Below are 27,703 nucleotides of genomic sequence, written 5' to 3'. Positions count from 1 at the left end.
TCCTGCAGGAGTTTTGTCCATGATCCACTATTTTTATGTAATTTGATTAAACCTCGCGGTATTTCCTTCTCACCCCTGTAACACGTTTGTTTAGGGACAGTTTTATTTTTTGTTTTGTGTTTTTTTTTTGGGTTTTTTTGCACACGCACACACTCGCTCTTGTGCAAACTTTTTCTTCCACCCTGATTGGTGGCCTCACAGCCACAGAGGGTGGGGCAACGTTGTGATTAATTAGCATACCTATGCAGTCCTATAAATGCGCCCGCAATCTCACCTGATCCCTCTGAGAGTGTCACACACTGAGAGGAAGAAGGGGACCTTCGTGTGAAGTGCGCGCTACGAACGTCAGTCACATTGGAAGCAAAGCGCTCTCACCTCACCGATACACGCGCAGGTCCGGTCACCGTCTGCAGTCTGTGCGTTAAGGCGCACAGCCAACACAGAACTTTACGCTCTCCCGGGAGGACCGTACCCCTTCTTCCTCTTTCCTCCGGCTCTCCCCGCTTGATTGCACCTTGAGGCTTTCCGTAGGCCGTATTTTTTTTTTAACTCTCACGCCCGGTTCTGCTGAGTTGTGGCCAGTTCGACCCAGAGCCCCGGGTCACCCATGAGGCTGGAGGCCGCAGCCAGGATGGATCTGTTCAGGAAGCTGTGGAGGGCGAGGAAGCTGATCCTTGTGGTGTTTATCCCGCTGTCCCTGCTTCCCTTACCGCTTATCCACCCTACCAGTGTGAGTACCAGAGAGAGAAAGTGGAGTTTTTACTAAGCATATGAACGCAAAAGAAAGTTTACCATATGGGCATGGTTTTCAAAACAAGAGCATGGTACTGTTTAACAGTATAATTTTTACTAACAAAGCATGACAATCTAATTGATTGATAGAAGGTAAAGGTATGAATATTCCATTGGAAATTAATATAAGTACGACAAAGTCAGTGAAGTCATTTCCTTCTTTTTTCTTGCACAGATTTGAAAAATTGGTCATTTTGAGCGACAAAATGAGAAATTACTTCCGAAGTACCATAAAATCCGATTAAAGCATTACCAGTGACGGATGTACCACTGTTTATAAGAGACATTAATAAAAAAACAGGCACGCATTGTATGTTAAAATGATTAGCATGTGTTAACTTATGTTAAATAAAATGTATCAATAATTTACTCTTAATAAATACCTAGCAAACATCCGACACAGCAGTAAGCAAGATATCCAGTTGATCTGTCGATGATGCTGCTGCTACTGCTGGCCTCAGTGTCCTGATGGGATCTTGGTGTGTGTGTGTGTGTGTGTGTGTGTGTGTGTGTGTGTGTGTGTGTGTGTGTGTGTGTGTGCGTGCGCGCGCGTGTTGGAGAGAGAGAGGGAGCGAGAATCAATCAAAAGGCGCACTGTCCTCTGTTTTGATGATCGCTTGTGTCGCGCTCCCTATCATCAGCTGAGCCTTGTGTGTGAAGAGGAGATGTCGCAACATGTTGATGAGATAAAGATCAGCGTGCTGCTGACAAAATAAAGCAAAGAGGGAGAAGATGCGATCAGAAAGCGAGGGCACAGCTCCCATCTTATTGTGCCTTTTTTTTCTGTTACTGTAGGATAGATCTGTCTGTGTGAAATTGTAATGGAAACCACAGGGTTACATGAGCCCTGTGGAAGCATTCTCCTTTCTGAGGCAAAAAACTTAAATTTTGTGGTTTCCACAGGTTCCAAAATGAGTGTCATTCTTGGTTGTTGTGGTTGTTTTAAACCCTCAGGTCGTGGTGTTTTCTCACATTTACTGAGGCTCAGACCTGTGAGATTTGTCTGATTTGCAGTCTCTCCGGTCGACGTGGTTTCATGTCAGATTTCATGATGGCCAGTGAAAAGCTTTTTTTCTTGTGTATGTCATACTGGCACAAGGACTCAACTGGGATTAGGATTTTTGTCTCCAGTGACTAGTAGTGAAAGACTGTAGTAATCAGCAAACCAGAATTGAAGCTTTAAAATGCCCTTTCAGAGCATCTCACTGTATTTATCATGCTAACGGTACACATTAGCACCAGTTTGTGACTTTAATGTATTACCATCTGAGTCAGAGAGGTAATAATCAACAGGAAAAATGAACACCTCTTATATCTTTGAAAAGCTCACATCATTATAAACGTATTTTCAGCATCCTCAGGATCTTCTGAGAGATTTTTGCTGCTGAAAATGACATCAGTTTATTGCATATTTAGGTGTTTCCATCTGTTTCTTATATTTTCAAGCATAATCTAGCATAATATTTAGAGAATAGTGTGGATTTGTGAATATAGTTACCAATGTGTTGAAGTTGGGGGGGGGTTCAGAAACTGCTGAGCATGTATTTCAGAGAATCTGATGCTTAGAGCTATGAATGTCCATGCAAAAGCTGTTTATTCATATAAGATAAATTATTCAGCAATCAGCCAGCACTGCATGAACACGTTAAACAACTCCCAACACCCCTGTTAAGCAGTGCTAGAAGCATGCTGAACAGTTTTTCTTTATGCTCAGTATTTCTGCATCATGTATTGACACTGTTTCTGATCAGCACATTGTAAAAAGTGCCACAAAGTGATTTTAAATGAAGCGTAACACCTGAGAGGGTGTGGGCTTCAGCTCATATCCTGTCACGTTGACTGACACTCAGCCGTATTGTCTTCAGCACTTATCTAAATTAGTGCTGCAGGTGTTTCTCTGCTTCTTTTAATGCCATTAATGTTCCAAGTAACTGTTGTGTTCCACGAGTTGATCGTCGGCCAATAAGAGCAATCGCCAAGGAGCCTTGCTGTTATGTCAGTGGTGGTGGATGTTTGGCATGAGTGAGTGGCGCAGGATGAGGCCAAGAAAGAACAAAAGAACAAAAACTTGACTACAAAGAAAAAGGGAGAAACAACCCAAGCAATTAAGTTATATAATCAACCCGCTGCCACGCTGGATTTGAGCCCCCACGTGGCTTCCTTACGACACCAGGGACCCCAGACTGTGCAAGGAATGTGACGGGTTCAGAGCAACAGTGTGTGTGTATGTGTGTGTTTGGAGAGGTACTGTGTCCAGCTGCAGCTGAACAGGACATCTGTAGGATGCAGTCAGGCCAGGTCAGAGAGACAGAACAGAGACAAAGAAGCAGAGCCGGTGGCAAATAAGCACAATGCTCATCAGTCAGACTTGCGCAGTTTCACAACTTCATATTCATGGATGCAAAGAGGTGTTCCCTTGGAGGCAGGTTTGGGTTTGGTTGCTGTGATCCGCACTGAAACACTGATGCTGTTGGAAAGATTGACAGTTAATTGATTTATTTAATGATCCTCCAACTTTTCCTCCTGTATGAAGTTGGCATTTGTGGTTTTTAGCTGTCTTGTCATGTTGCTGGATTGCTATTCGAGCAAAGATCTGCCCTGCAGGACGATAATTTTGATCAGGGCAAAATTGAAACTTGTCCATTACTTTGATTTTTGTGCTCAGTGTTAATTAGCAATGCTATGATTAGCCTTTGAATCAATGACAATTTTGGAAAAATGTTGAATATCTAAAATAAAAAAACAAGATTCAAACTTGGTGAACAACTGGCATATACAACTGTGCTTAATTTACCCAAATTTGATAGCAACAGCTGCACTGCATGGAGACAAATTCAGTTCAAAGCATTATAAAATGTTTTGGCTAGTATTTCAATAATTAATTGGCATGAGTATAAGAGAAAATCTAGATATTTCAAATAAACGTCACCGAAGTTGGTATATATTATAGTTAAAAGACCCCAAAGATTGCCCATATTTGCGATATTATGAGTGACTGTATCTGGTTAAATAAAGTTTTATGCTATTTCACCACTAGGGGCACTATAGTAGAAATTGAGAAATTGCTAGAAGCCAATTTGACTCCACTTTTAAGACATCAGCTGAAATCTTCCAACAATCACACTGCAGTTTGTGCTGGAATTATAAACATGCTAATGATAGCATTAGCTTAAAGCACTGAAATAACATTTGGTGCCTTTGTGATGCTGTTGGAAAATCCTTATAGATTAGAAAAGTTTTTAAATGGTTATTAATAGTCAGGTGTATGGGTGCATGGATGATACATGAATATATATTGTGTTAGATTTAGATTTAAAGTGTCTGTTTTTAACAGGTTTTATATAAATACTGAGCAGCTACAGAAAAACATCATTATACACACAGGAGATGGTTTAGTTGTACAACCCCCCCCCCCCCCCCCCCCCCCCCCCCCACCCAAAAAAAAAAAAAACAGGCCAGAAATGTTAGATTTAAACATTATATCTATACCATAGTTTTTTACACTGTCACATGTGTGACAGCCTGCTCAGCTCTGCTACGTGTGATGAAGACAGAGGCAGAGCTGCTCTACTGAAGAGTTATGTGATCACACAATTTCTAAATTACATCAAGCATCTTTTTCTGCTGACTGATATATCATCCATCCATCTGTTTTCTTCCAGTTATTCAATTCAGGTTCAATTCAGCCTGTCCCAGCTGTCATAGGGCGAGAGGTGGGGTCCACCCTGGACGGGTCAAACTCCAGTGTTATCAGTGAAGTCAGTTTTCTTCACAATGCAGGCTGTGTGAATGTGTTTTCTATTGAGCCATTTAGCCTTCTGCTGATTGATTGGAGAAACAAGTTTGAGCTGTGGTGTAATCAGTCCATCAGAAGTCTTTAGGTAACAGTTTTCTTTTTTTTTTTTTAAATGAATAATTATCACTTTCATTTCTCAAGCTGATCACAGGTAACAGTTGATGAGGCAATCAGTGGACTTCTGCTTAGACAAAAGTTGACTTGTCAGCTGTAAAACAGATTTTAAGGACGACTTCACTCTCATCCAAGTTAGCTCACAGGAATCGCTTTACTCAAACCTTCTAAAACCACAATGCAAAAGACTGAACAACTGTCTTGTGAATGGGAGCGGAGGGAAAGCATTTGCATTCCACAAAGAGTGGCTTACTTTCTAGTTAAAATGATTTTTAAAGATTGATAACTGGTTACATAACCTCCACAGAAGCTCACCTTAAAGCCAGGTCTGACTTCTAAGCAAAGCACAGGTGGTGACTTCTGCACCATGACACGTCTCAGTGTAAAGTCTTTTTTTAAACACAAAGGTTGAAGTACAGCCGCTTTAAAAAAGAAAAAGAAAAAAGAAGCCAAAGATGATTTGAGGATCGGGCTGAAGTTGCAGTTCTTGTGTGGCAACTGTGATAAACAGGCCAATAATCAATGACCTGTTACTGCTGATTTGCCTTTTTCTTTTAACAAAATCTGTCCATTTGTTCCTTCTTGCCATAGGTCACCTCTCCTTTTTTGTCTTTACATTCTTGTCAGTGTGTTTCACCTTTGGCTTTGCTTTAATCTCAGTTTCCCCCCCTGGGATTAATAAAGTATTCTGCATATTCAGGCTTCCTGCACATCCTCAGTGTGGAGTCACGTTTGACACAGGCAGGATGCTGCAAAGCTAGCTGCTAAAGTGCAAAAAACACATTCTTTTTGTCACAATGTCTCTTTATAAGTCTGGAATGTTTTCTAAATTGCTGTAACCTTTTCAGTGGCGAGGTCCTCTTTGATTATGAATCCCAAACACCTCATTCTGCTCTAATCCAGCAGCTGCGCCTAATGGCTGGAAATGCCTCTAAAATCTTCAGGAAGGTTTCCAAAAAGGAGCACAGGCTGTTGCTTTAGAGTAACCACCTGTGCTGTAAACGCCAAACCAAAAACGTATTTTCCACCTGTTACAGTGGTAGATGCTCGGTAATCATGGCCAAAGTTTCATATGAGGTCCTTGTATGTGCAAGTAATCCCTGTGAGCCAGCAGCTCAGGCTTCAGACTGCTCTAAATGCTTCTTTTGAGACAGTTTTTAAAATATATTTGTCTTTCTCTGATATCAGTGAGAGCAGAGGCGCACAACTCTGGCTGAAATGCACAAACTCAACCCACCTCTTGTTCAAATGTATTGCTTACAAGTGGCAACCAATCAGAGGAAGGAGAAGGGAGCTTAACTATGAATTATGCAAAAGTACTCAAGTCCAAAAACAAACATACAGAGTTAAAGTGAGGTGAAAATAATAGGTTTTTAAATGTTTATTTGACACATGATAGAATATGTTTGGACTCAGCAGCTGCACAGGCCTGACTGCAACAGGATTTTTGAGTCACATTCATTAATTTTTGGGTTTCAAAAAACAGATTGCTGCCAGTGTGTCAGGTGGATTTGTTTGTGTTTGGTATTATTTGAATTTGACAGTTGATTGTCCTGTTGGACATGATGTCATAGTGGCACTGTTTCTAAAGTCCTTCAGTAAATCTAATATTGCTTCAGATACCTGACGTCTTTGTAGAATTCCAGACACAGTGGCTTCAATGACCATCACAAGCACAACAAATGCTGGTTGATGAATGGGATGCCATCCCACAGCAGTGTGTGACCAAGCTGGTGACCAGCATGAGGACAGATGCCACTGAGACCCCTCTTTGTTAAATGAATAAACTGTTAAATGGTTTCTTCAGACTTTAATCGTCCAATGAACGATGCCAAACAAGAGTCAATAGCAGAATCAGCTGTTTGGCATCGGCAGAGAAGATTTGACAAGTTTTTCATGGGCGTGACCAACCCACTCAACTCTGCTGCTCAACCCACAAATGTATTTTCCTTACAGATGTGGGTCCATTTAAGGGGAAATAAACAGGTTTTCCAACAGTACTTTTTCTCCTAAGTTTATATATAAAGTCTATATATAGAGACCTTCTCCTCAGTTCAGTATAAACGGTAACAGAAGTCCTGCAGAGGCGGTTCCTGTGATCGAAAAGTACAGATTTCTGGACTGCCTTAAAACGGCCTGCAAGCATCATATCAAACCCTTTGATATGATGTAGAGTTCATAGTTGAGTCAACGACAAGTCGGCCAGTTCCTGAGACAATGAAGCAACCATGCACCACAGCATTTCCATACCTGTACTTTGCAGCTGCTGTGAGGTTCCTCTCCTGAAAAGTCTTTAATTTGTACCAAACATGTCTACTGCTGCTCTTGAGCTCTTCTGTTCAGAGCACAATGATCAGAAAGTTCTCGTCTTCAGTGATATATTGATCGCCAAACTGGGGTTTGGCTGTAATCATCATTTTGAACAGCAAATGTTGTTTTCAAACCTCCCATACAGATCACCTTTGTGCACTCTTCTTGTGATTGTTGTCACGTGCACTCGGGCATCTGCAGTTACCTGTGGATACTGTGGTGAAGTTTCAGGGTTCTTTGAGTCTTCTCTTTGCACCAGATGGGATGTGTTTGATTTATATTTTCCAAAGCAAGAACAAAGAATTGATCTGTATTAGTGGCTTTTTGGAATGAAATGTGATAATCTGCATGCCTTTTCTTTAATCTCATCACTGCAAACAGAAACCAGATATAACTTGCAACATAAACACAACCTGCAGACATGGATAAGCTTGAGTGGTAGGCAATTTATACAATATTTGACTTCTGAAAAGTCCTTTTTTGAAAGACTGAAGTTCAAACAGGTCTGGACTCGCTTCATGCTGGAATCCTGTGGCTAATTCTCCCCCTCTGGGTTTATTAATTTGAGATTAACTGACCTGTTACTGGCAAGATGTTATACTAAACCTTCTTCTTAAGGGAAATCACTACAGAAGTAAGCAGTGTTATGTTTAATACTACAAAACAAAACTCCATCCAAGTCTTACATTAAAACTGCCGTAAACTGCATATGTAATAGCTCTATGTGCAGCCTGTCTGTGACGCATTGATTCTGACCTGCTTTGGGCTAATTTATGAATTAATGATATTTTTTGGCAAAGTGAGTGTCAGCTATTACAGGTCTTAACAAATGTCACGAGATTCGTCTTTAGTTTTTAAGATTGGAGAGCGTGTCACTAAGCCGACTGGTGTTGCGACAGAGTGGTGTGAGAGGCTGGTATGTCGATATTATATAACCATAACAAGATTAATGCAACATTGCTGTGTGTGTGTGTGTGTGCGCGTGCAGCCCAGTACAAACCCCACTCCCCACTGCAGCCACAACAGTAAACTCACAGGATAAACACACAATACTTTGACTTAAAATTGTATTCTAATAGTGATAGTTATTATATAGGCCTGTGTGTTTGTTTCTGCTTTCCCTGTTGTGTGGAAGTATGACATGCTGTGTTCTTGTTTTTTTTGTTTGTTTGTAGGAGGCATGTTGTGCATATGTGTTGATGGTGACGGCCGTCTACTGGGTGTCTGAAGCAGTTCCTTTGGGTGCTGCTGCTCTAGTCCCAGCCTTCCTCTACCCGCTATTTGGGGTGCTAAAGTCCAGCGAGGTGAGTCATTCAGACCTTCTTTTTAGCTTACTGTCTGGTTAGAGGTTCAGGTCTCTGTTAAATAACACAATAACACACAATAACACACAAGCACAACACAAACAGAACTTGCAACACACTAAATGGCCAAGATGTCTGTGTTGTGTTGGAGAGATTATAAAGTTAGAATGTTACCCAGCTAGCACAAACCCAGACCATAAAACAGAGCCCAGCCCAAACATGGTACACTGTACCATGTACACTACATGGTACACCGTCTACTTTGAGCTCAAAGTGTTGATTTTTTTTTTTTTTTTTTTTTTTTTTTTCCCATTGAAGCATCTGTGGATATCACAGGTGTGCTCCATCTTTGCTACAAATGGCACAAACCAATAATTCAGTCTGTGATCACAAATGCTGTAAATCTAAATTATCTGTTAGAGCACATGTGTCAAAATCAAGGCCCGTGGGCCGGATGATTTAAACATTGCATCTATACCACAGTGTACAGCCTGCGAGATAATTTCATGTGGCTATGATTAATGACCCACCGGTAAATACCACTCCCACCACTTATACAAATCCCATGATGCACTGCAGCAGCTGTCATGCAAGTGAAGACCTGCGCACTAACCCATTTTCCAGCGTTACCAATGACTCATTGATCAGTGGATAAACATCGGTCAGCACTTTTTACAGCAACATTTATACTAGCCTGACACCCCCCCCCAAAAAAAAAAAAAATGCCCAAACGAAAACTGGAAAACAGAGATTTTCCAAACAGGTGGGAGGCAAACGACCTGATCACTGACATCGGAGGTAAACCTGTGCGTCTCTATTCCCCGCCTGCGAAGTGTGGGGAAAAGAGCGCATTGGTGGGACGGATGCTGGAGAAGATGCAGAGGGAGACCTGCACAGGTGAGCTGACAGTGCATCACAAAGCAGGAAACGCTGCGCAGCAAAGTCCTGAAGAGAGAACGAGTCATAAGCGCTGAAACACAGGCCTTTCTCTGCAATATAATGAAGCATCTTAATCCATTAAACCTGCAGCTTCAGGGATGGGACCGCGTGATTACGTGTGTGATCATGTTGAGGGAAAAGTTGCAGTTTTCCGGCCATTCAAATTCGTATTGCTGATTAAAATTTGTTTTAGACTATTCAATAAAGGTTAATCCTGTTTGGCCCGTGACTTAGACTGTCTTCAATTTTGGCCTGTCCTTTGAGTTTGACACCCCTGTGTTAGAGTATAAATCTGTATCTGCTGTTTTTAAAGGGCCTTATATATTGAACCTTTAACTTAATCCTTTAACAATCCTGGCTTTTTTTTTTTTGACAAATTGTTTTGGGCCCGGATACGGGCCCTAGATCAAAGAAAAACAAAGGATAAATTTATGAAGTGAATTAAAAAAAAAAAAAAGAATTGACTTGACTGTGGCAGTTTCACATAGACAGGCCAGGAGATGCGGAGCAGAGTGTAATGTGAGGCGAGGTGAAGCCAGCCACAGAGGTGTGCAGGTGGATAGCTAGAAGAGCAACGGCGTAATAATCCACAAAAAGGGTGGTTTATTCCAAACATCAAAAATAAGGCACTGGTTTAAGCTACACGCTACTGAGAAAAAACACCATTCCTCATACACACAGAGGTCAGGTCTCTCTCTCTCTCTCTCTCTCTCTCTCTCTCTCTGTAGCTGATTTGCATCACTGTGACAGCGCTTTAAGGAAGGAGAAAAGGACTTGTATTGATTGGTTAGGCAGAGATATTGAGCTAGAAAGGATGTGCAGAAGGTTAAAGTGTCTAAGGACAGATGGAAAGAACTGATGAATGAAGAAAAAGAGAGGAGGAGGGATGGACTAAAGATGGGAACAGCTAGAAGAGCCACAAGAAAATGTAAGGCTCTGGGGTTCTAGGGCTGTACTATAGCAATCAATCAGTATAGAGGTGATGCTACAGTTGCATGAATTGCCCACTCAGTCACTCAAGGAAATGGGAGAAGCATGATGACTATGCTTACTCAGAGTCCAGTATCCCACAAGATAGCAGCCAGAATTGTTGCTGCTTGTTTGATATATGTGAAAAAGGGAGCCAAGATCATTCTGCAGAGAGAGGGAGGCAGAATAGAGTTTTCTGATTTTTCATTTAGCTGGAGGAAGTTTTGGGACAGCCAACACCCAGTTTCTAAAAAGACATTACCTGCTGTTACTGTTTTGTAATGGGACGTCAATCTTTGTGTCATTCCACATAATAATAAATATTGTGCTTGCTGATAGTATGTCTTAATAGACTTAAATGATGAACAACAAGGTGCCAAGGATGGAGACACAGCAGTATCTCTGTGTAGCGGGAGGGAGCATGATCAGAATGAGACTATCTAGAATAATAACCATTATTTATGGTAATTTTTATTTTAACGTAGTTTAATGTGTAATATATTTTGTATATTATATTTTAATTAAAAAAAAAAAAACCCACACATTCACGGTGGCCCTGACGTGCAAAACACACATACACACTTTTCTTGCAAAAGACAGCATTTCAGAATGGACTAATTAAAAGGTCCTGCTCACAGCTCTTAAGGTTTTTTTTTATTCAAATGCTAATACAGTAATACCTGTGTTCTTGTAACTGCACAGTATATGGGGCACAAGAATGCAACAAAAACTTCTGTCTCTAAACAATGGTGTTTTTACCTATAACTTTTTAAAAAAAAACATCCAGGTAAGTCATAAGCCGCATTTCCATTAGTGCCTACTCAACGCGGGTCGACTTGACTCTTGAGGCAATTGACCGTTGAGGACCATCTCAGTGTGGGTGGAATCGATATAGCAATGCGGGCAGAAGTCTCCTGATGTAACTTGTATGCAACTCAAAGTGTTTTAGCTTTTGTTTACACTGCTCTGTTGTGCATTGTTACCCGTGAGCAGCAATTAGCTCGGAAACTTCATGATAAACTTTCTAATTTCTCGTCTCATCTCCCAACAAGCGCAGAAATGTCTGCACCTCCTCATTTGACCACGGTGTTGGTTTGCGTGCCTACATTTTCTTGCTGTCAGGTTTTAAAAATGGCGCGGTTGATTCTGGTGAAGGAGTCGCTCTCATGACTCTAGTGACGACACTTCCTGGGCAATCAGTGCCATGTTGTTTGACATCACATTTTCGCTTGGAACCACGGCTGAGTAGTACCTGGTACCAGGTACTTTTTAGTACCCAATGGAAATACCTACAAACTGTGCCGAGTCAAGTCATACTGAGTAGATACTAATGGAAACGCGGCAATAGTGCCATTTTCTGACTTGATGTATAATGTATAAGCTATAGTTGTATTTAATTTAAAATTAAGTAAAGAGCTCTTTTCTTTGGCATAGATTGTTTGACTTACCCTCACACCACGCACTCAAAATATACAAGTTAGTAAAGCCAACTTATTAAATGTTACAAATTTTTACTAAAAATGTTTTTATATACAGATGTAAGGCAAGTCCAGATCAGAGTGTATGGATAAAAGGCTGTTGTGTTCTGGACTGCGCTGCATATGCTTAAAGAAATGGGGTCCATGTGGGTGCTTCTCAAGCATATGCCAGTTTTCCATGTTGATTTACAATGCAGTGTTGCTTATCCTATTATGTGCCAGTGTAAACCAGAGGCATGGGCACTCGACTGTGAAGGTTTCATTAGACATGACTGAGTGGAGAGTGCAGATGAACCCATTAACCCGGCACTCATCATCATCATTATCCACTGATGTTCTTCAATGTTCTTCCATACTTGATTCACGTGGCCACACCCAGCCACTCACGCGCTTCATCAGCCATTAACACCGCTGCCATGCTCTGTTTCTCCTTCCTAGTACAATACGATTGGCGTGACTGATAGTCGCGGTCATTGGAGTCAGTCTTTTTTTTTTTTTTTTTTAAATACCAGTAACCGTTTCCTCTCAATTAAACTCACATTCATCATCTTTACCTTTCTTATCTGCATTACATAAAAAGTGAGCTGTGACCAAAGTGCCTTGACAAACAGTGACAAAAGCTGCCTGTTAACACTGCTGTAAGCCGCTTACAATGGTGTTCCATAAATACGCCAGCAGAGAGCTTTATGCAACATTTCCAGTCTATTATAGTACTTTCATTTTTTTGTAATCTCCTCATTTTCTGCTGCATGCTTTAATGCTGCTAATTTAGAAAATGAGTGACAGCAGAAGGTAAAACTTAAGTGTTGAATATAGCAGCATCAACACACAGGATCTTATCTCATCCAGTTAACATTTTCCTAATTGGGTTTTTTTTTTTTTTTTTTTTTATTGTCTACAGCTGTATGTTTCTCATAGAAAAGTTAAAATAGAAACTGACTGGAAAGGCCTCTGACTTGGATTTGTAGCTGAGAATCTAAAATAAAACTGATTAGCCACGTTTCAGGGCTAAACAGCTGGAAGCTGGTGAGGATAATCTGTATACTGTGTGTGAATACTGTAGCAATGATTATGTGTCTGTTACAGCTGGAGCTCGTGTCTCTCTACTAAGCTTCACATTAGCCAATGCTGAGAATTTAGCTATTTTAATCCTTTCCTTAACTTATTATCATAACAACTGGAATTTCTGTTGTAGGCTCGGATATATTCCAGCATCTTTCCAATTCCCATTTGGTCCAAGAAGTTGGTTTCTTTTTTTTTTTTTTTTTTTTTTTGTTAAATAGTATTTTGATTTGAAAACAGTGTCGAGAGACAAGGGTGGCATATAACTAAAGGGCCCTGAAGAAAGAGGATTTTAGGTGAGAGGTGAGTGGATGTGGGCTTATGTAACTCCGCAGAGCTATGAAAACTGCCAGTGGGAAGTAGAGCAGATTAAGAAGAACAAATGGCAAACTGCAAGTGTTGATCCAAATGAGGAAGGGTGAAGTAGGTCCTCGCCGCTTCTTTCTGTCTACTCGCATCTCATTTTGTTTATTTTTTCCTATACTGGAATTTGTGCCAGCAACCGTTTGCATAGTTTTAAATGACTTAGGCTTTTATTTGAAGTCAGAAATTTTAGTGTGTGTGTGTGTGTGTGTGTGTGTGTGTGTGTGTGTGTATATGTATGTATGTGTGTATGTATAATTTTTTATTTACTTTTTATTTTTTATTTAAATTCAGGTGGCAGCAGAGTACTGCAAAGACACCACTCTGCTGCTGATGGGGGTCATCTGCCTGGCGGCCTCCATAGAGAAGTGGAACTTGCACAAACGGATTGCTTTACGCATGGTCATGATTGCAGGGGCGAAGCCTGGCATGTGAGTGTCACAATTTTGTACATTTTAAGGCACATTTAGGTTAAAAGGTGTGGGTTTTTTTTTTTGTTTGTTTGTTTTTTCACAGAAATATCAAACTCCGTCTTTCTCCTGCAGGTTGGTGCTGGGCTTCATGTGCTGCACAGTATTTCTCTCCATGTGGCTCAGCAACACATCCACCACAGCTATGGTGATGCCCATAGCAGAGGCTGTCCTGCAGCAGCTGATCTGCACCGGTCTGGCTGACAGTCATGACGACTCTGAAACGGCAGAGGCGCCTGAGGAGGACAGCGGTACGTCTGTCACTACAGGAGAAAAGTCTTTAAACACCTTCTGCAAAAGTAATGACATTAAACCAGCACTGACATTAGCTTGTGAAGCTAGAAAACTGGGGTGCTTTAGCAGGAGAGTTCTCCCTTTTAATAGATAAATGCTAAAACTTTTTGAACTAGTTCTGTCATTAATTTGATGCCTATGGCTATCTGCAGCTGTTTCAGACAAAGAGGAGAACCTGGACAAGAACCAGTTAGAGCTGCTCTATCGCAACAGCTGGTATGTGTGTGTGTGTGCGCATGTTGGGCCTTTGTTTTTTTCTGTGTACACTTGATGAGTTTTAAATGTTTGTGCAAGTTGTATACACAGGGTAGATATTCTTTATTTTATCTCTTTATGTGTTTGTCGCCTTGAGGGGACTGCTGTTGTGATTTGGCACTATATCAGTCATGCCCAAACTCGGCCTGTGGGCCGCTCCTGGCCCTGCCCCCTACTTTCGGTCCGCGAATTGATGTCAAACTAACGTACAATTTGGCCCTTTCAGTTTCTTTTTTGATATTTCACCTTCCCCTCCAAATAAGAGAGTTAAGCAAAATGTCAAAAAAGTAACTTAAAGGGCCAAATTGTATGTTAGTTTGACATCAATTCGTGGACCGAAAGTAGGGGGTGGGGCCAAAAGCGGCCCACGGGCCAGGAGTTTGGTCACCCCCTGCACTATATAAATGTGAATTGAGTTATTTATGCCTTCAAATGACATCAAATAATTGGTTTTCCTTCAGTCTCACATCACTTCTTTTAACCAAAGTAAAGTCAATTATCTCTGACATAATAATGCTAATTCTCCTCTTATTCCAGCAATGACTACACTAAAAAGGAGCTCTCCACACTCAGTGATGTAAGACATGTCAAGGCTTTGTGTGTGTCTGTATGTGTGAAGTTCAAATTCAGAAATTGGCAGCAGAAAAATCTAAATGCTTGCAGTGACGTTTGTTCCTGTGTTTTCAGACACAGACTGGTGAGGTCAACGGTTTGGGTCTCAAGCCCATCTCAAACCAGGAGTTCATAAGAAACACCAACGGGCACCTGCCGCAGGTTAGCGGCGTGTTAACGAAGAGTGTGTCACAGTGTCAAACTCAGTCTCTTCTGTCACTCAATCCAAGTAATGTTTGCTCTTTCTTTACTTTTACCTCGCTGTGATTTAGGTTGCAATTGAAATCCCAAATGTAAAGCGGGTGAAGATGAGAAGAGACTCCCAGTATCCCACCAAAAGGGATCACATGATCTGTAAATGCCTGTCGCTCAGCATCACGTATGCAGCGACCATCGGAGGACTCATCACCATCACCGGCACGTCAACCAACCTCATCTTTGCTGAGCAGTTTAACAAGTAAGTGTGCATGCACATATAGCATCTGTGCAAGTTACTGCTGTACTAAAGCAGCTTTACAAACTGGTCAGAACCAGGATCAAAGACACGTCGGTCTGTGTTAGCTTAGGGCGACTCCAGACTCCTCAGTTCTCAACCATATTTACAGCATGATTTCTTGGCTGCTGTGTTTGCTGGACTGAAAAAGTTTATGTTAACTGAGTGTCTGGGGCCACGAGGGGTCGGAGATCAAACTAATCAGCCTCTGCGGTGCTGACAGAGCCGATTTCCTCTTGCCGCTGCTCTAAGCCTGACAGAATGGCCTCCTTCATGTCACAGCTCGTTGGACAAAGGTCAGGTTTTGATCTGTGTGGGATTGAGTTCTATTAGTTGTAATGCTAATGTCATGTTGCCAGGAACAACAATCAGTCTAAGCAATGGAAAGTAAAATCTCATAAATTAGAGATTTGAGCTCGAATTTCAGTCAAAGTGCGTGTAAAGGTGATGCACGCGCACAAACAGCCTCTATAAGTGAGGGGAAATGGCCCTGTGTTTTTTGTTCAGTGCTACACAAATATAACCAAACTTCTGAAAATACAATAGCAGAGCATGCAGACAACTTGGACAGAAAGGTTTTCTATTTTATCATTTCTGTGCTTTTTATTAAGCTGTGCTGGTGTTTAGCGATCTCGGCTAAATCCATGTATGGACACAGTGCTTCATATTTGAACTGGAGGGCTCCTCACTGTCAACCACACAATATGCAAATGAGGGCTGAGACACTTAAAAAAAAAAAACTTTGTCAGATTATTTCAGCACACAGTTGGCTTTTGTGTTAGCAGGTTGCTGTTGGCTAGCGGCTTGCAAACATAACATTACTCACAGCTTTATGAATCAACATTTACTTTTACCTGATGTTTCACAAATGCAGTAAACCACTACATTAGAAAACTAAAGCCAGTGTGAAGCAGGCTTGCAAAAAAAGATTATATAGACGTCTGTGACTAAATGACCCTAGCATTGACTTGATCTGTGATCTCAGTAAACATTTTCTTGATGAGTTTATGGTCTTAAGTCGTTATCTTAATCGTAATCTTTTTATGTAGTCTGTACTGAAGTCTCACATCTTTAACTGTTCTCCACTTTTGTCTCCTGATAAGCTCAGTTTTACAAAAGCTTGGTTATGTGTTCATTACCTTATTGGTGGTGTGTCCCACCACACTGCAACTTTTAGGAGTTGCTCTGTTTTTTCTTGCTGATGGAACTAACAAGGACACATCTTTAAGCAGTATAAAGGATTTATTACCCACTCTGCTGTTGGCTTAAATGTGCTCTGTCTCTATTTCTAATTTTGTAGGTAATTTTGTGGCGGTACAAACTGGATTTTATGTTTCAGTGGGGAAAGTTCTGCTCTTACGACGATATTACTACGATATTCATGGAAAATGGGTTTCAACTATTTAAACTGCCCAAAGGATTTAGGTGTTTCACTGCAACAGACTCAGATTCACATCATAAGAGTATCAGATTTTTGTAAAGTGACTCTTTAGTTCTGATCATAAAATCAAACCAGATATAAGGAAACAAGATGGGCAGCCATTTATGTTGTCAACATATTATAATTTTATGATATTTATTTTTATTCAGTGATCACATATTACGCAGACAAAAACAGTTCATATAAAATCCACAACCTTTTTAACAAATAGTGACTGACAGGCTCAGGCTGAAGCAGTGCTTACATGCCTGGGCCATGTTCTTATCATTAAAGCTGCTCTACTTTCCAAATGGAAGAAGAAAATTACAAAGAACAGAAACAATATTCTCGCCTCTAACCCTCAAATATATTTGTAGAGCGTTCTTTTTCATGAAAAAAACATTTAATCAATGTCTCAGTGCGATCATAATAACCAGCCTCATTAATTACCTGTATTGCTGTGTGGGGTTTTTTTTTTGTTTGTTTTGTTTTTGTTTGTTTGTGTGTAAATAACTGGTGAATTTATTTTTAAATTTTTTATGTTGATCCCAACAGTTTCACACAGTAAGAAAAGTAAGGAAGTATAAGTGAACAATAAATTATATGCAGGTCATTATAATTTAATACATTCCTGTTTTTTTTTTTTTTTTTTTTTTTTTTTTTAAAAGAACTGCTGACGACTGAAAGTTTTCATTCAATATAATCTTTTTTGTTTTGTTTTCAAGTTAATTTGTGATCAATCACAACACCTAGAAATTTTGCTGCATAAACTCTTTAAAGTTTAATGTCACAAATCTTTAATTCAGTGTTTGCTACGATTTATTTTTGTTTGCGAAAATCATAAATTTATTTTCTTTTAATATTAAGGGACAATTTATTAACATCAAACCACATTTTAAGGACTTCCACCTCCCTTTCAATAACATACAAAAGATCCTTTACATTTTCCAAGAAAATAACAAATTTTAATAACTTACTAATATTGCATTATAAAGTGTAAAAAGTGATAGTTTGATAGTCAAAAATATGAATGTCCTGAGGTCAGAAGCAGAGCTGTTCGTGCAGCACACACTTGTTCACCATCTCACCTTTACCCTACTTAGTGTCCATACAGCAGGCAGAGCAGTGAAGCATATCTGTGCAAACACACTTTATTACTTATATAGCTTTAAATTAAACAGAAGTTGTGTTATAGCTTAAAGTGCCCTGATCATAGACTACGACACACTGCACCTTTTTTTTTTTTTTTTTTTTTTTTTTTTTTTTTTTTTTTTTTTTTTTGTGCAAGCATCTCTTACTAAACTCTGACAGAAACATAAGAATGTCTTTTTAAAATTGATGTAGCGTATAGCAACTGAAAAATGGGTGTGCAAAATATTAGGTACACTTCATCTGGTTCAACTGTCCTATAAAAATTCTCTTCAAATGATTTTAAAATATTTGCTAATGCTCTTTAGTCAGAAGTCTTTAAGAAGAACAACATTTGGGTTGTTGTCATGAATGCTTCACTTTCTCATTTCCATCTGCTAACTTAAGTGAATTTCATATATGAATATTAAAAAGGAAAGTCTCACCCCAAATTAAATTCATGTCAATTTCATGTTTCCTCTGGCCTGTCTATAGATTGCGTGAGTTTCAGTTTTGGAGATTTTGCAGAGATGTCTACCTTCTGAATATAATTGAACCAAATTGTACTCGACTTTTTGTCAGTTAAAGGCTGAAAACTGAAAAAAATCTCAGCAGTCTCATATTTATTCAGATGTCATTTTGACAACTCAACAAAACTGTGTTGTGCACAGTTTCGGGTGGGAACTATAGCTGCCGACTGTATCACTGTATAAAAAGTCCCTAAACATCGACCCACGATAAAAGGCTCATGCTAGTGACAGCCTGACATGATGTAAAAATTAATGCTGACACCCCCTCAGCCGAGCTGGCTTCACACTACTTTTGGTTGAGTAAAAAAGAAAATATTGGTTTTTGGGAAGACGAATTGCTGATGAGTAATCCATCCATCCGTCCATAATAATTGGAGAATATGCAAACTCCACACAGAAAGGCCTCAGCTGGCTGGTGAATTCAACCCATGAGCTTTTTTCTGTGAGGCATCGAGGGCCATTTAGTTACAGCTGATATCTGTAGAGCTTTTAACACACACACACACACACACACACACACACACACACACACACACACACACACACACACACACACACACACACAAACACACACACACACAGACAGACAGAAACATTCCAGGTGTATAAATAGCACTGCCGGCTAAAACAAATACATTTGGTTTGCTGGAAAACTTACCTTTCCTGCGAAACCTGTTTTTAATAATTTGCTGAATCAAATCAGTTTGTAGTTGTAGATGTTAACAGCATTGCAGGAGGAGGATAAATAATAGCATCGTACACAACAGGGCAACCATACATGGCTGTAGTCTCGGTTCATATCTGAACTTGGATCATTTTGTATTTGCAGATTTTTATGCTGGATTCCCTTCCTGATGCAACCCCAAAGGGATTTGTGTCTCCTTCTGGGATTACTCAGTAATAGTGGTCTCCACTAAGTTTAAAGAGTGTTTAGTTGACTCATTATGGCTTCTGTCCAGCAGTGTACTAAAACAAACCAGGCCATACTCTGATGCTGTCACGACTTGGAGCTGTGATATTCACTCTTATCAGTGTGCACAGTCAGCTGTGCAGCAGCGCAGATAAGTGAATGGGAATGACAACATCTGTCAGTCAAAGCAAACACACGTGACCAAGGGTCAAGGTGTGCAGCTGTTGTGGGTTAAACGGTCATTTTTAAACCTGATAAAGTTGCATTTTTATCAATGCAAATGCTGTCATGTGGCACAAGGTTCAGCCTGTGTGTAGCATATGTGTAGTAGCGGGTATATTACACATTAGCATCAAATGAAAATAACCGATGAGTGTGATTTAAGGCTACTCTTTCCAACTTTCTCTCCAGTCGTTATCCGGATGCAAAGGTGATCAACTTTGGTACATGGTTCATCTTCAGCTTCCCCATTGCCATCATCATGCTGGTCCTCACCTGGCTGTGGCTGCACTTTCTCTTCCTCGGCTGCAAGTGAGTGCCCACACGAAGCTTTTTGGTGTGTTGTGAAAAATTCTAACCTTCTGTGTTGCTAGTTGTTCTGCTAATGATCACATCCAGGTGTGTGATTACAGAGGTGGATGTCCTACTTGCCCACATCTATATCTTATCATTATGGACTCTTGGTAATCCCACTGTCTGTATGTTGTTGAGGCTTCAGCTTGAAAAGCACAAAACGACCATATGAGCTTACCGTGTGATTGATGTTATTGTTGCTGTGTGTTCAGCTTCAGAGAAACGTGCTCACTGAGTAAGAAACGCAAAACCAGGAGAGAGATGCTGTCAGAGAGGAGGATCCATGAGGAGTATGCAAAGCTGGGACCGATCAGGTGTGTGTCAAACCCAGTCTTACATTATATTAATCTAAATTAAAATTCCAACTCTGCTGGCAACTGTTCAACTTTTATGGGCTTCTATAGGACTAAGTCACCTGTGAGTGAATATACGTTATGCATTTGTATCTTACTCACAAACCCAGACGTGACACTGTGTCCCCATCGTGTTGTCACTCGTGTAATTGCTGCTGACGCGCTTGTGTGGATTGTGTGTATAGCTACCCAGAGGTGGTGACGGGTGTTTTCTTCGTCCTGATGACTCTGCTGTGGTTCACCAGAGAGCCTGGCTTTGTGCCCGGCTGGACATCGCTCTTTGAAAAGTAAGTACTTGCAATGTTGCGACAGAGAACCACAAACGTTAAGAAGTGTTAGTGGTCAGACGCTTTACTGTAGTGCTGGTTCTCAGTAACAAATACGCACCCTGTCACACAGGGAGCATGCAGCATACACGTAGAGGGGTGCTTCTGTGCCCATTTCAAGTTCCATATTTTTATTTTTGGGCTATAATAGTGTAATTTAGCATGATTTGCTTTTCAAATTCATCTTCTACTGAGCCTTGGCACAGCCCATCATTTCATCTGCAGTGTGCAACGTGTTATTTTAGCCACTTCTCCCTCCTTTTTATTCAGTTTTCTCCTCATTGGCTGCATCTCCCAAACAAAAAAATTTAAACTTCTGCGCTCACAGCCAGAGCTGTGTCCTGAAAAGGCCGTATGAAGAATATCTGCTCTCAGTGACATCAGACAGAGCTTACAGAAAGTAGAAAACAACTGTGATACTGAGTATTTAGAGACCGAAAATAAGGAGAAGTATAATAGGTCCCCTTATCTGCGTGTGTGTGTGTGTGTGTGTGTGTGTGTGTGAGATAAGTCTTTGTATCATTTTTATATCTGCATGTTTTCTCTTAGGAAAGGCTACAGGACTGATGCAACAGTGTCTGTTCTTCTGGGCTTCCTCCTCTTCCTCATCCCTGCCAGGCGGCCCTTCTCTTCCTCCTCTTGCTGTAAAAACTCAGGTCAGGAACATGCACTCAAGCATCCGACACTTTTGATATACCTGTTCTACTTTTGGGCTATCTCATCAGGGCACCAGTGGGTGACTTTAAAACATACTGACTAGAAAAAAAAAAAGGGGGGTCAGTGATGTCGTTCAGCTCTGTAAATCAACCTCAGTTACCATTCATATATTAGCACTGTTTATCTTAACAGCACATTGTAGATGTTGTGATCCATTCATTTGGCAAAATAAATGACTGTAAGTGTTAGTTGACTTATTGAGGTGAACAATTACAGGTTTTTTTTTTTTTTTAAATAATGCCTGACTCTGTGACACAGCTGCATGCTCCAGACTGCTCTGGTTTCATTGGGCCCTTGTTTGCATTATCTGCCTCTGCAGGTTGACTCACTGGGTCAGAGAAACTCTGCTTTAAGAGAAATAGCAGGTCAACTTCAGACAGTTTCCACAGTTGTGCAATGATTTGAAAAACCCTGGGAACGCCTGAGATTTGTCAAAATTTACAGTTTCGTGCAGCTTAATGCAAAATATAGTGCTGACTCTAATCAGTACAGTAACCTCTAACACCATAACATAAAGGAAACACAGATTTAATTGAGGTGTGCGCTTCAATATCTGTGATATTTCGGACACACAGAGGGGAAAAAAAAATGATGTGACATCATGACTTTAATGCATTTACTGCTTTAGAACATTTAGCTACCTCTGCTCTTCAGTACGCAGGTCTGTTATTTATTTATTGTTTCCAAGACATTCATGAAACAGCTTGTTAACCAAACTCAACACAATTGTTTAGCTTCTAAAATTTAATTAGTCTTAATCATGGTTTACATGGGTTTGTTTTTGCCTGTAAATGGTACCATGTTTGATATTCTTGATCATAAAGTCATGGTCAAAGGTTCACAAAGTTTGCTGCTTCAGTGCTTTTAAATCTTTTTGTCTATTGTTTCTATGGTATACTGAAGTATAATTTGAAGCATTTAATAAGTTTCAAAGGCTTTCATTGACAATTTCATACTTGCAGTGTGGGTCCTCTGCAATTCGCCCTGGCACTGCTGTCACTCAAGTTCTGAGGCAAATCCTGACTGATAGTGACCCATTCTCAATGCTCAACGCTTGGAGTTTGTCAGAATTTGTGGGTTTTGGTTTTTCAGTTCACCTCTTGAGGATTAACCAAGTTCTCAATGGGTTTGAGGTCTGGGGAAGTTTCTGGCCATGGACCCAAATTTTCAATGTTTCATTCCCAGAGCCTCTTGGTTATCACTTTTGCCTTATGGCACGGTGCTCTGTCACGCTGGAAAAGGCCTTGTTCTTCACCAAACTGCTCCTGGACTGTACCAAAACATTGGAGGATGTTTTGGTATCATTCATTATTTATGGCTGTGTTCTTAGACAAAATTGTGAGTGAGCCCACTCTCTTGGATGAGAGGCAACCCTATGCATGAAAGGTCTCAGGGTGCTTTACTGTTGGCACGACACAGGACTGATGGTAGCTCTCACCTTCTCTTCCAACAATGCTTCTTTAATTTTCTGGAAGACGTTTCACTTCTCATCTGAAAGGCTTCAGTTCTCAAACTAAAAGGTGAAGAGACCCAGGTATTTAAACCCCAGTGGGGGTGTCCCCTGGAGGTGGTTGTGATCCACTATTGTGCATGTGCATAATCACATAATCACATTCATAATCACATGGGGAATGTTGGATTACGTTACCAACTTTCCCTAATCTTCAATGCTGTCCTGAGGTCCCTCCCCAGCAACCTCAGCCTCCATTCACACTTGACAGAATGGGTGAAGTCCCAAATTGGTTTCACCCAAAACCACTGTGATTATGCACATGAACAATAGTGGGTCACAACCACCTCCAGGGGACACCCCCACTGGAGTTTAAATACCTGGATCCCTCCACCTTTGGTTTGAGACTCGAAGCCTTTTGGATCAGTCTGTCCTTGGTGTTTTTTCTGGGAGAGAAGTGGCTTCTTTGCTGCCGTTCTTCACACCAGGCCATCCTCAAACCTCACTGCCTTTGCAGATGCATTCACACCTGCCTGTAGCCATTCCTGAGTGGGTCCTTTTGTGGCAGGGCTGAAAACAGTGAAAATATTTATTTTTTGGACTAAGTACATTTTTATGGCAAAGAGCGACTTTGCAATTACTTGCAATTCATCTGATAACTCTTCATAACATTCTAGAGTACATGCAAATTGCCATCATAAAAACTGAAGCAGCAAACCTTGTGAAAACCAATACTTGGGTCATTCTCAGAACTTTTGGCCACAACTGTACTTGCATACAGTATACACAACTGAAATTTGAGAGATTTTAAATCAAAAAATATAAACATATTTCCCCAGCTCCTGCTCTACTGACTTTTTTTTTTTTTTTTTTTTTTCTGTCCTTTTAAAATTAGATGATGAGTCAGAGTCTGACCCCCTGGCTCCTATGATCACCTGGAAGGACTTCCAGAGACTCATGCCATGGGAGATCGTCATCCTGGTTGGAGGAGGCTATGCACTGGCAGCTGGCTGCAAGGTACTGTGTATTCTTGTATTACTGTACTGCTCTGCTATAGTCATTGCATCTGGGTAAATTGACGGTTATGGTCCATTTTATCATTTAAAATTTCTTGATTACTTTGATGCAGCAAATTGGATTCAAATACATGTACAAGAGACTGTGTATTTATTTCAGATAATAATACAGCAGAGGTGGTGGGCATGCATGAACACCACGCAGAAAGCTGATATAGTGTGTGTGTGTGTGTGTGTGTGTGTGTGTGTGCAGGTGTCAGGGCTGTCAGTGTGGATTGGCAGACAGCTGGAGCCCATGAGTGGTCTTCCTCCCTGGGCGGTCACCCTGCTTGCCTGCCTGCTGGTGTCCGCAGTCACCGAGTTCGCCTCCAACCCAGCAACTCTTACTGTCTTCCTGCCCATCCTGTCAGCGCTGGTATGACACACACTCCTTTTCACACCGCAACATCCGGTCCTCATTAATCATAAAAATATCAAATCATAAAAGCAAGCATAAACAAACTGGGGGATAGTCAATTTAACAAGTCTGTGTTTATGTCTGTTTGAAAGTACTTTTTCATTTTTAAACCGTGCTAATTACTTCTGATGTGGGCCACGTATTTGAATAATCTTTACCAGGTGGTCTAAATACTACTGGTTACATAACTGTTACATAAGTGTGTGCATGCAACAGTGCAAAAAATGTAAAGCTTGAGGCAAGGGCCATTTTTTTGTGAAGCCTGTTTCTTCAGTGGTGCAAAGCCATGTGCTGCACCCTCAGTTTACTATTTTGTTCCTTCAGTTGAAATGTGAGTAATTTATATTATAATCTTATTTTAGAACATAAAACAGACTGTTATTTACGTTATAGTTTCCAAATATAGGCTGCATATATATATCAGACATACCAGTACATACTCTATATTGCCAATAGTATTCACTCACCCATGCATATCATTGAATTCAGGTGTGCCATGTCCACAGGTGTATAAAACCAAATACCTAGGCATGCAGACTGCTGCTACAAACATCTGTGAAAGAATGGGTCGCTCTCAGGAGCTCAGTGAATTCCAGTGTGGTAATGTGATAGGATGCCACCTGTGCAACAAGTCCGGTCGTGAAATGTCCTCACTACTAAATATTCCAGTCAGCTGTTAGTGGTATTATAACAAAGTGGAAGTGAGTGGGAACGACAGCAACTCAGCCACAAAGTGGAAGGCCACGTAAATTTGCACGTCATGACCAGATCTGTCAGTCAGATCTGCTAGGTTCCAATTAGGTATGTAGAGTTAGCTGGCAGGTGTTAGCTTAGCACACAAACTGTGTGCCAGCTCTGCTGTCAGGTAAACCAATCTGATTACTGGCACATATAAACCTGATAATCCACATTTCCATAATCTTTGCTTAGCCAAGCTAACTGATTTCTGTCTGCAGCTTCATATGTAGTGGAAAGAGCAATAGCTAATGTCTAGCTCTTACCAAAAAACCAAATAAATATATTTCTCCAAATCCTGAGTAATTCCTTTTGAAGGATTCACATTTTGTATATTATATATCTTGGTGTTGCCTTCTCTATAACCCGTCCCACCCCCAACCATCTCACCTGACATGTTGAACTCAACTCCTCTCCTCTCCTCTCCTCTTTTTCTTCATCACTCTCTCTTTACCCCCTTTATTCTTCATTGCGCACTTCTCTGTCCAGTCGGAGACTCTGCTCATCAACCCCCTCCACACTTTGATCCCTTCCACCATGTGCGTGTCATTTGGGGTCATGCTTCCAGTGGGGAACCCCCCCAACGCCATCGTCTTCAGTTACGGCCACGTGCAGATCAGGGACATGGTACGACACACACACACACACACACACACACACACACACACACACTGTTCCTTTTGCACCTGCAGAATCAAAAGGAACAGCATGTCAGGTTTGACGCTCCTTGTTTTTTTTTTTTTTTTTTTTATTTCTTAACAAAAGGGAAGCAATAATTCTTACTGCATTTTTCTCCTCCTCTTCTCCAGGTTAAAGCAGGTTTTGGTGTGAATCTGATTGGCGTGGCGGTTGTGATGTTGGCCATCACCACCTGGGGGGTTCCCCTCTTCAATCTGACTGAGTTCCCAGTCTGGGCGGTGGCCAGGAATGGCACTGGGAGCTTATAACCAACAGTGGGCTGGGAGCTGGTGGTACAAAGAGGGGATGAACTCAAAGATAGGAGAGGAAGAGACTGAAGAGACTGTCAAGAGTGCTCAGAATTATACTGATTAAACTGGCCTTAAAGGAGGAACATGGATGTGGTGAGAAGAAGAGGAAGAACCATCACCAGCTGCTTAGATATAAAATTATGTCTCGGCCAAATTGGGGTGTTACGAGGAATGTTAAAGTGGCCATTGGGGGGGTTAACTCTGAACTCCAGCTGAAACCTTTTTCTTCTTTTAAACCTCTTAATGCATTAATGCGGTGATCAAGAACTGATTTTATTTTTTTTAATATAATAGAAAAAAATTACAAGTGAAGGTTTTAGAGTATACCCCCGTTTTTAGACAAATAAGCTACATATGGCCACTGCAACTAGATCGCACACATTTCGGCATTTCTGGAAAATCTCAGTTTCTGTTTTGTCTTTTGTGGACGAGAAAGATGTGGCTGCTGCATTAAAGCAAGATGAATGCATGAAAAGAGAAGTCCACCTTGGCTGCAGGTGTACTGTATACATACAGCTACTGTACTTTTTGTCGGAGACGACGGGCCTTTCTTACACATTTCAAACACATTCCTACCAAAGCTGCTTTTGTGTCCTTAGATGCTGTGAAAATGATTCTTGTTGCTACATTTTATTTCAGCACACTGCAGTGCCTTTACAACGATAATGCCTTAAATTCTAACAGTGTTAATGTCTTACTGTTATCTCAAAGCATGTGGTTGCAGTCGATTAGTCAGTTTTGCTTAGGAAATTTCATAAAATGAGTGACGTGAGCCTGGCAGCCATAATAAGAGCTGGCTAAATGGTAAATGCTAAATAAAGGAACTCCTTTTATTACCTGCATTAGCATATGATGCACTGGAACGTCCATTATGAAAAGGGGACAATGCTTGGAAATGCTCTCTAGGCTTGTTTGACCGGGGCTTAAGATGGCCTTTTTGCGATCCTTTTTTTTTTTTTTTTTTTTTTTTTTTTTAAAGCATAGTAATATCACCTCATAAGACCCATGGTAACAAGACTGAGCAGTGTGGTGTAAGAACAGGATTGTGGTTCTCTTTTACTAAGTCCTTCACATTTTTAATGGAAGCCAAGGACAACTGATTAGACTTAAGAGGTCATTTTTTTTTTTTGACTATTCGACCACAACCAGCCTCATTATTTTCCTCCTTCAATCATGTAACATAACAATGTTACAAAAGGAAGATGCACTGTAATTATGCTAGAGTCGTGCTGCCATCATGTACTTGCTGCTCGGTTTATTCCTGAACTTTCTTTTCCTTGTTGCAGAAGCTTGTAGACAAACTGGCAGTTATTCAGTAAACTCAGCAGGGTGCTGTGAGTTCTGCAAACCTGTCTGTACTCTCCTTGATTTACATTTATGGCAGATGTTCCACTTTTTTGTCATACTGACTACATTTGGAAATGTTTTTTTTTAAGTTTAAATGACGTCAAAAGGATATTTTACCTGCTTAGATCTGAAATTATGGAAGTATGATCTTTAACTGTGACACTGTTAGTCAAACACTAACAAATGATCATTATGAAACACTGATAGCTTGATAGCAACTATACGAAAATCGGTTTTATGAAATTTGTCACTTCTGCATGTCACAACAGGATGATCATGTTTTGTTGTCTCCCTTTTGAGGAGCAAGAATTTTTTTCTTGGCATGTAAAGAAGAAAAAATGAAATGTCACTGTGGGAGGCTGCAGATTCCCTCTGGGTTCTGAGGTATTAAACAAAGCAAACGTTTAAGAACGAGACTGGGCGAGCGCGGGGTTGTAGGGTGCCGTATTTTTTTTTTTTTCCAATCAACTGTCAAATCACAAGGTTTGCACAAAATGTTCA

The 27,703-nt window shown here is 40.6% G+C and overlaps 1 protein-coding gene across 1 annotated transcript; it reads left to right on the top strand.

Annotated features, from left to right (window-relative positions):
- Positions 1–299: 299 nt before the first annotated feature.
- Positions 300–26,826, top strand: slc13a4 (solute carrier family 13 member 4). Its single transcript, XM_030720309.1, has 16 exons — positions 300–730; positions 8,188–8,316; positions 13,422–13,558; positions 13,673–13,848; positions 14,044–14,107; positions 14,684–14,723; positions 14,834–14,920; positions 15,031–15,215; positions 19,651–19,770; positions 20,025–20,126; positions 20,351–20,452; positions 21,041–21,147; positions 23,554–23,675; positions 23,928–24,089; positions 25,356–25,493; positions 25,676–26,826. Exons 1-16 carry the CDS (start codon positions 608–610, stop codon positions 25,811–25,813), a joined length of 1,932 nt encoding a protein of 643 aa, XP_030576169.1. The 5' UTR covers positions 300–607; the 3' UTR covers positions 25,814–26,826.
- Positions 26,827–27,703: the final 877 nt, after the last annotated feature.

Source organism: Archocentrus centrarchus, chromosome 23 (assembly GCF_007364275.1).
Source record: "Archocentrus centrarchus isolate MPI-CPG fArcCen1 chromosome 23, fArcCen1, whole genome shotgun sequence".
In the NCBI taxonomy this organism is placed as follows: Eukaryota; Metazoa; Chordata; class Actinopteri; order Cichliformes; family Cichlidae; genus Archocentrus; species Archocentrus centrarchus.
The sequence above is the reverse complement of the archived record's forward strand: the minus strand, read 5'-3'. Positions and strand labels throughout refer to the sequence as shown.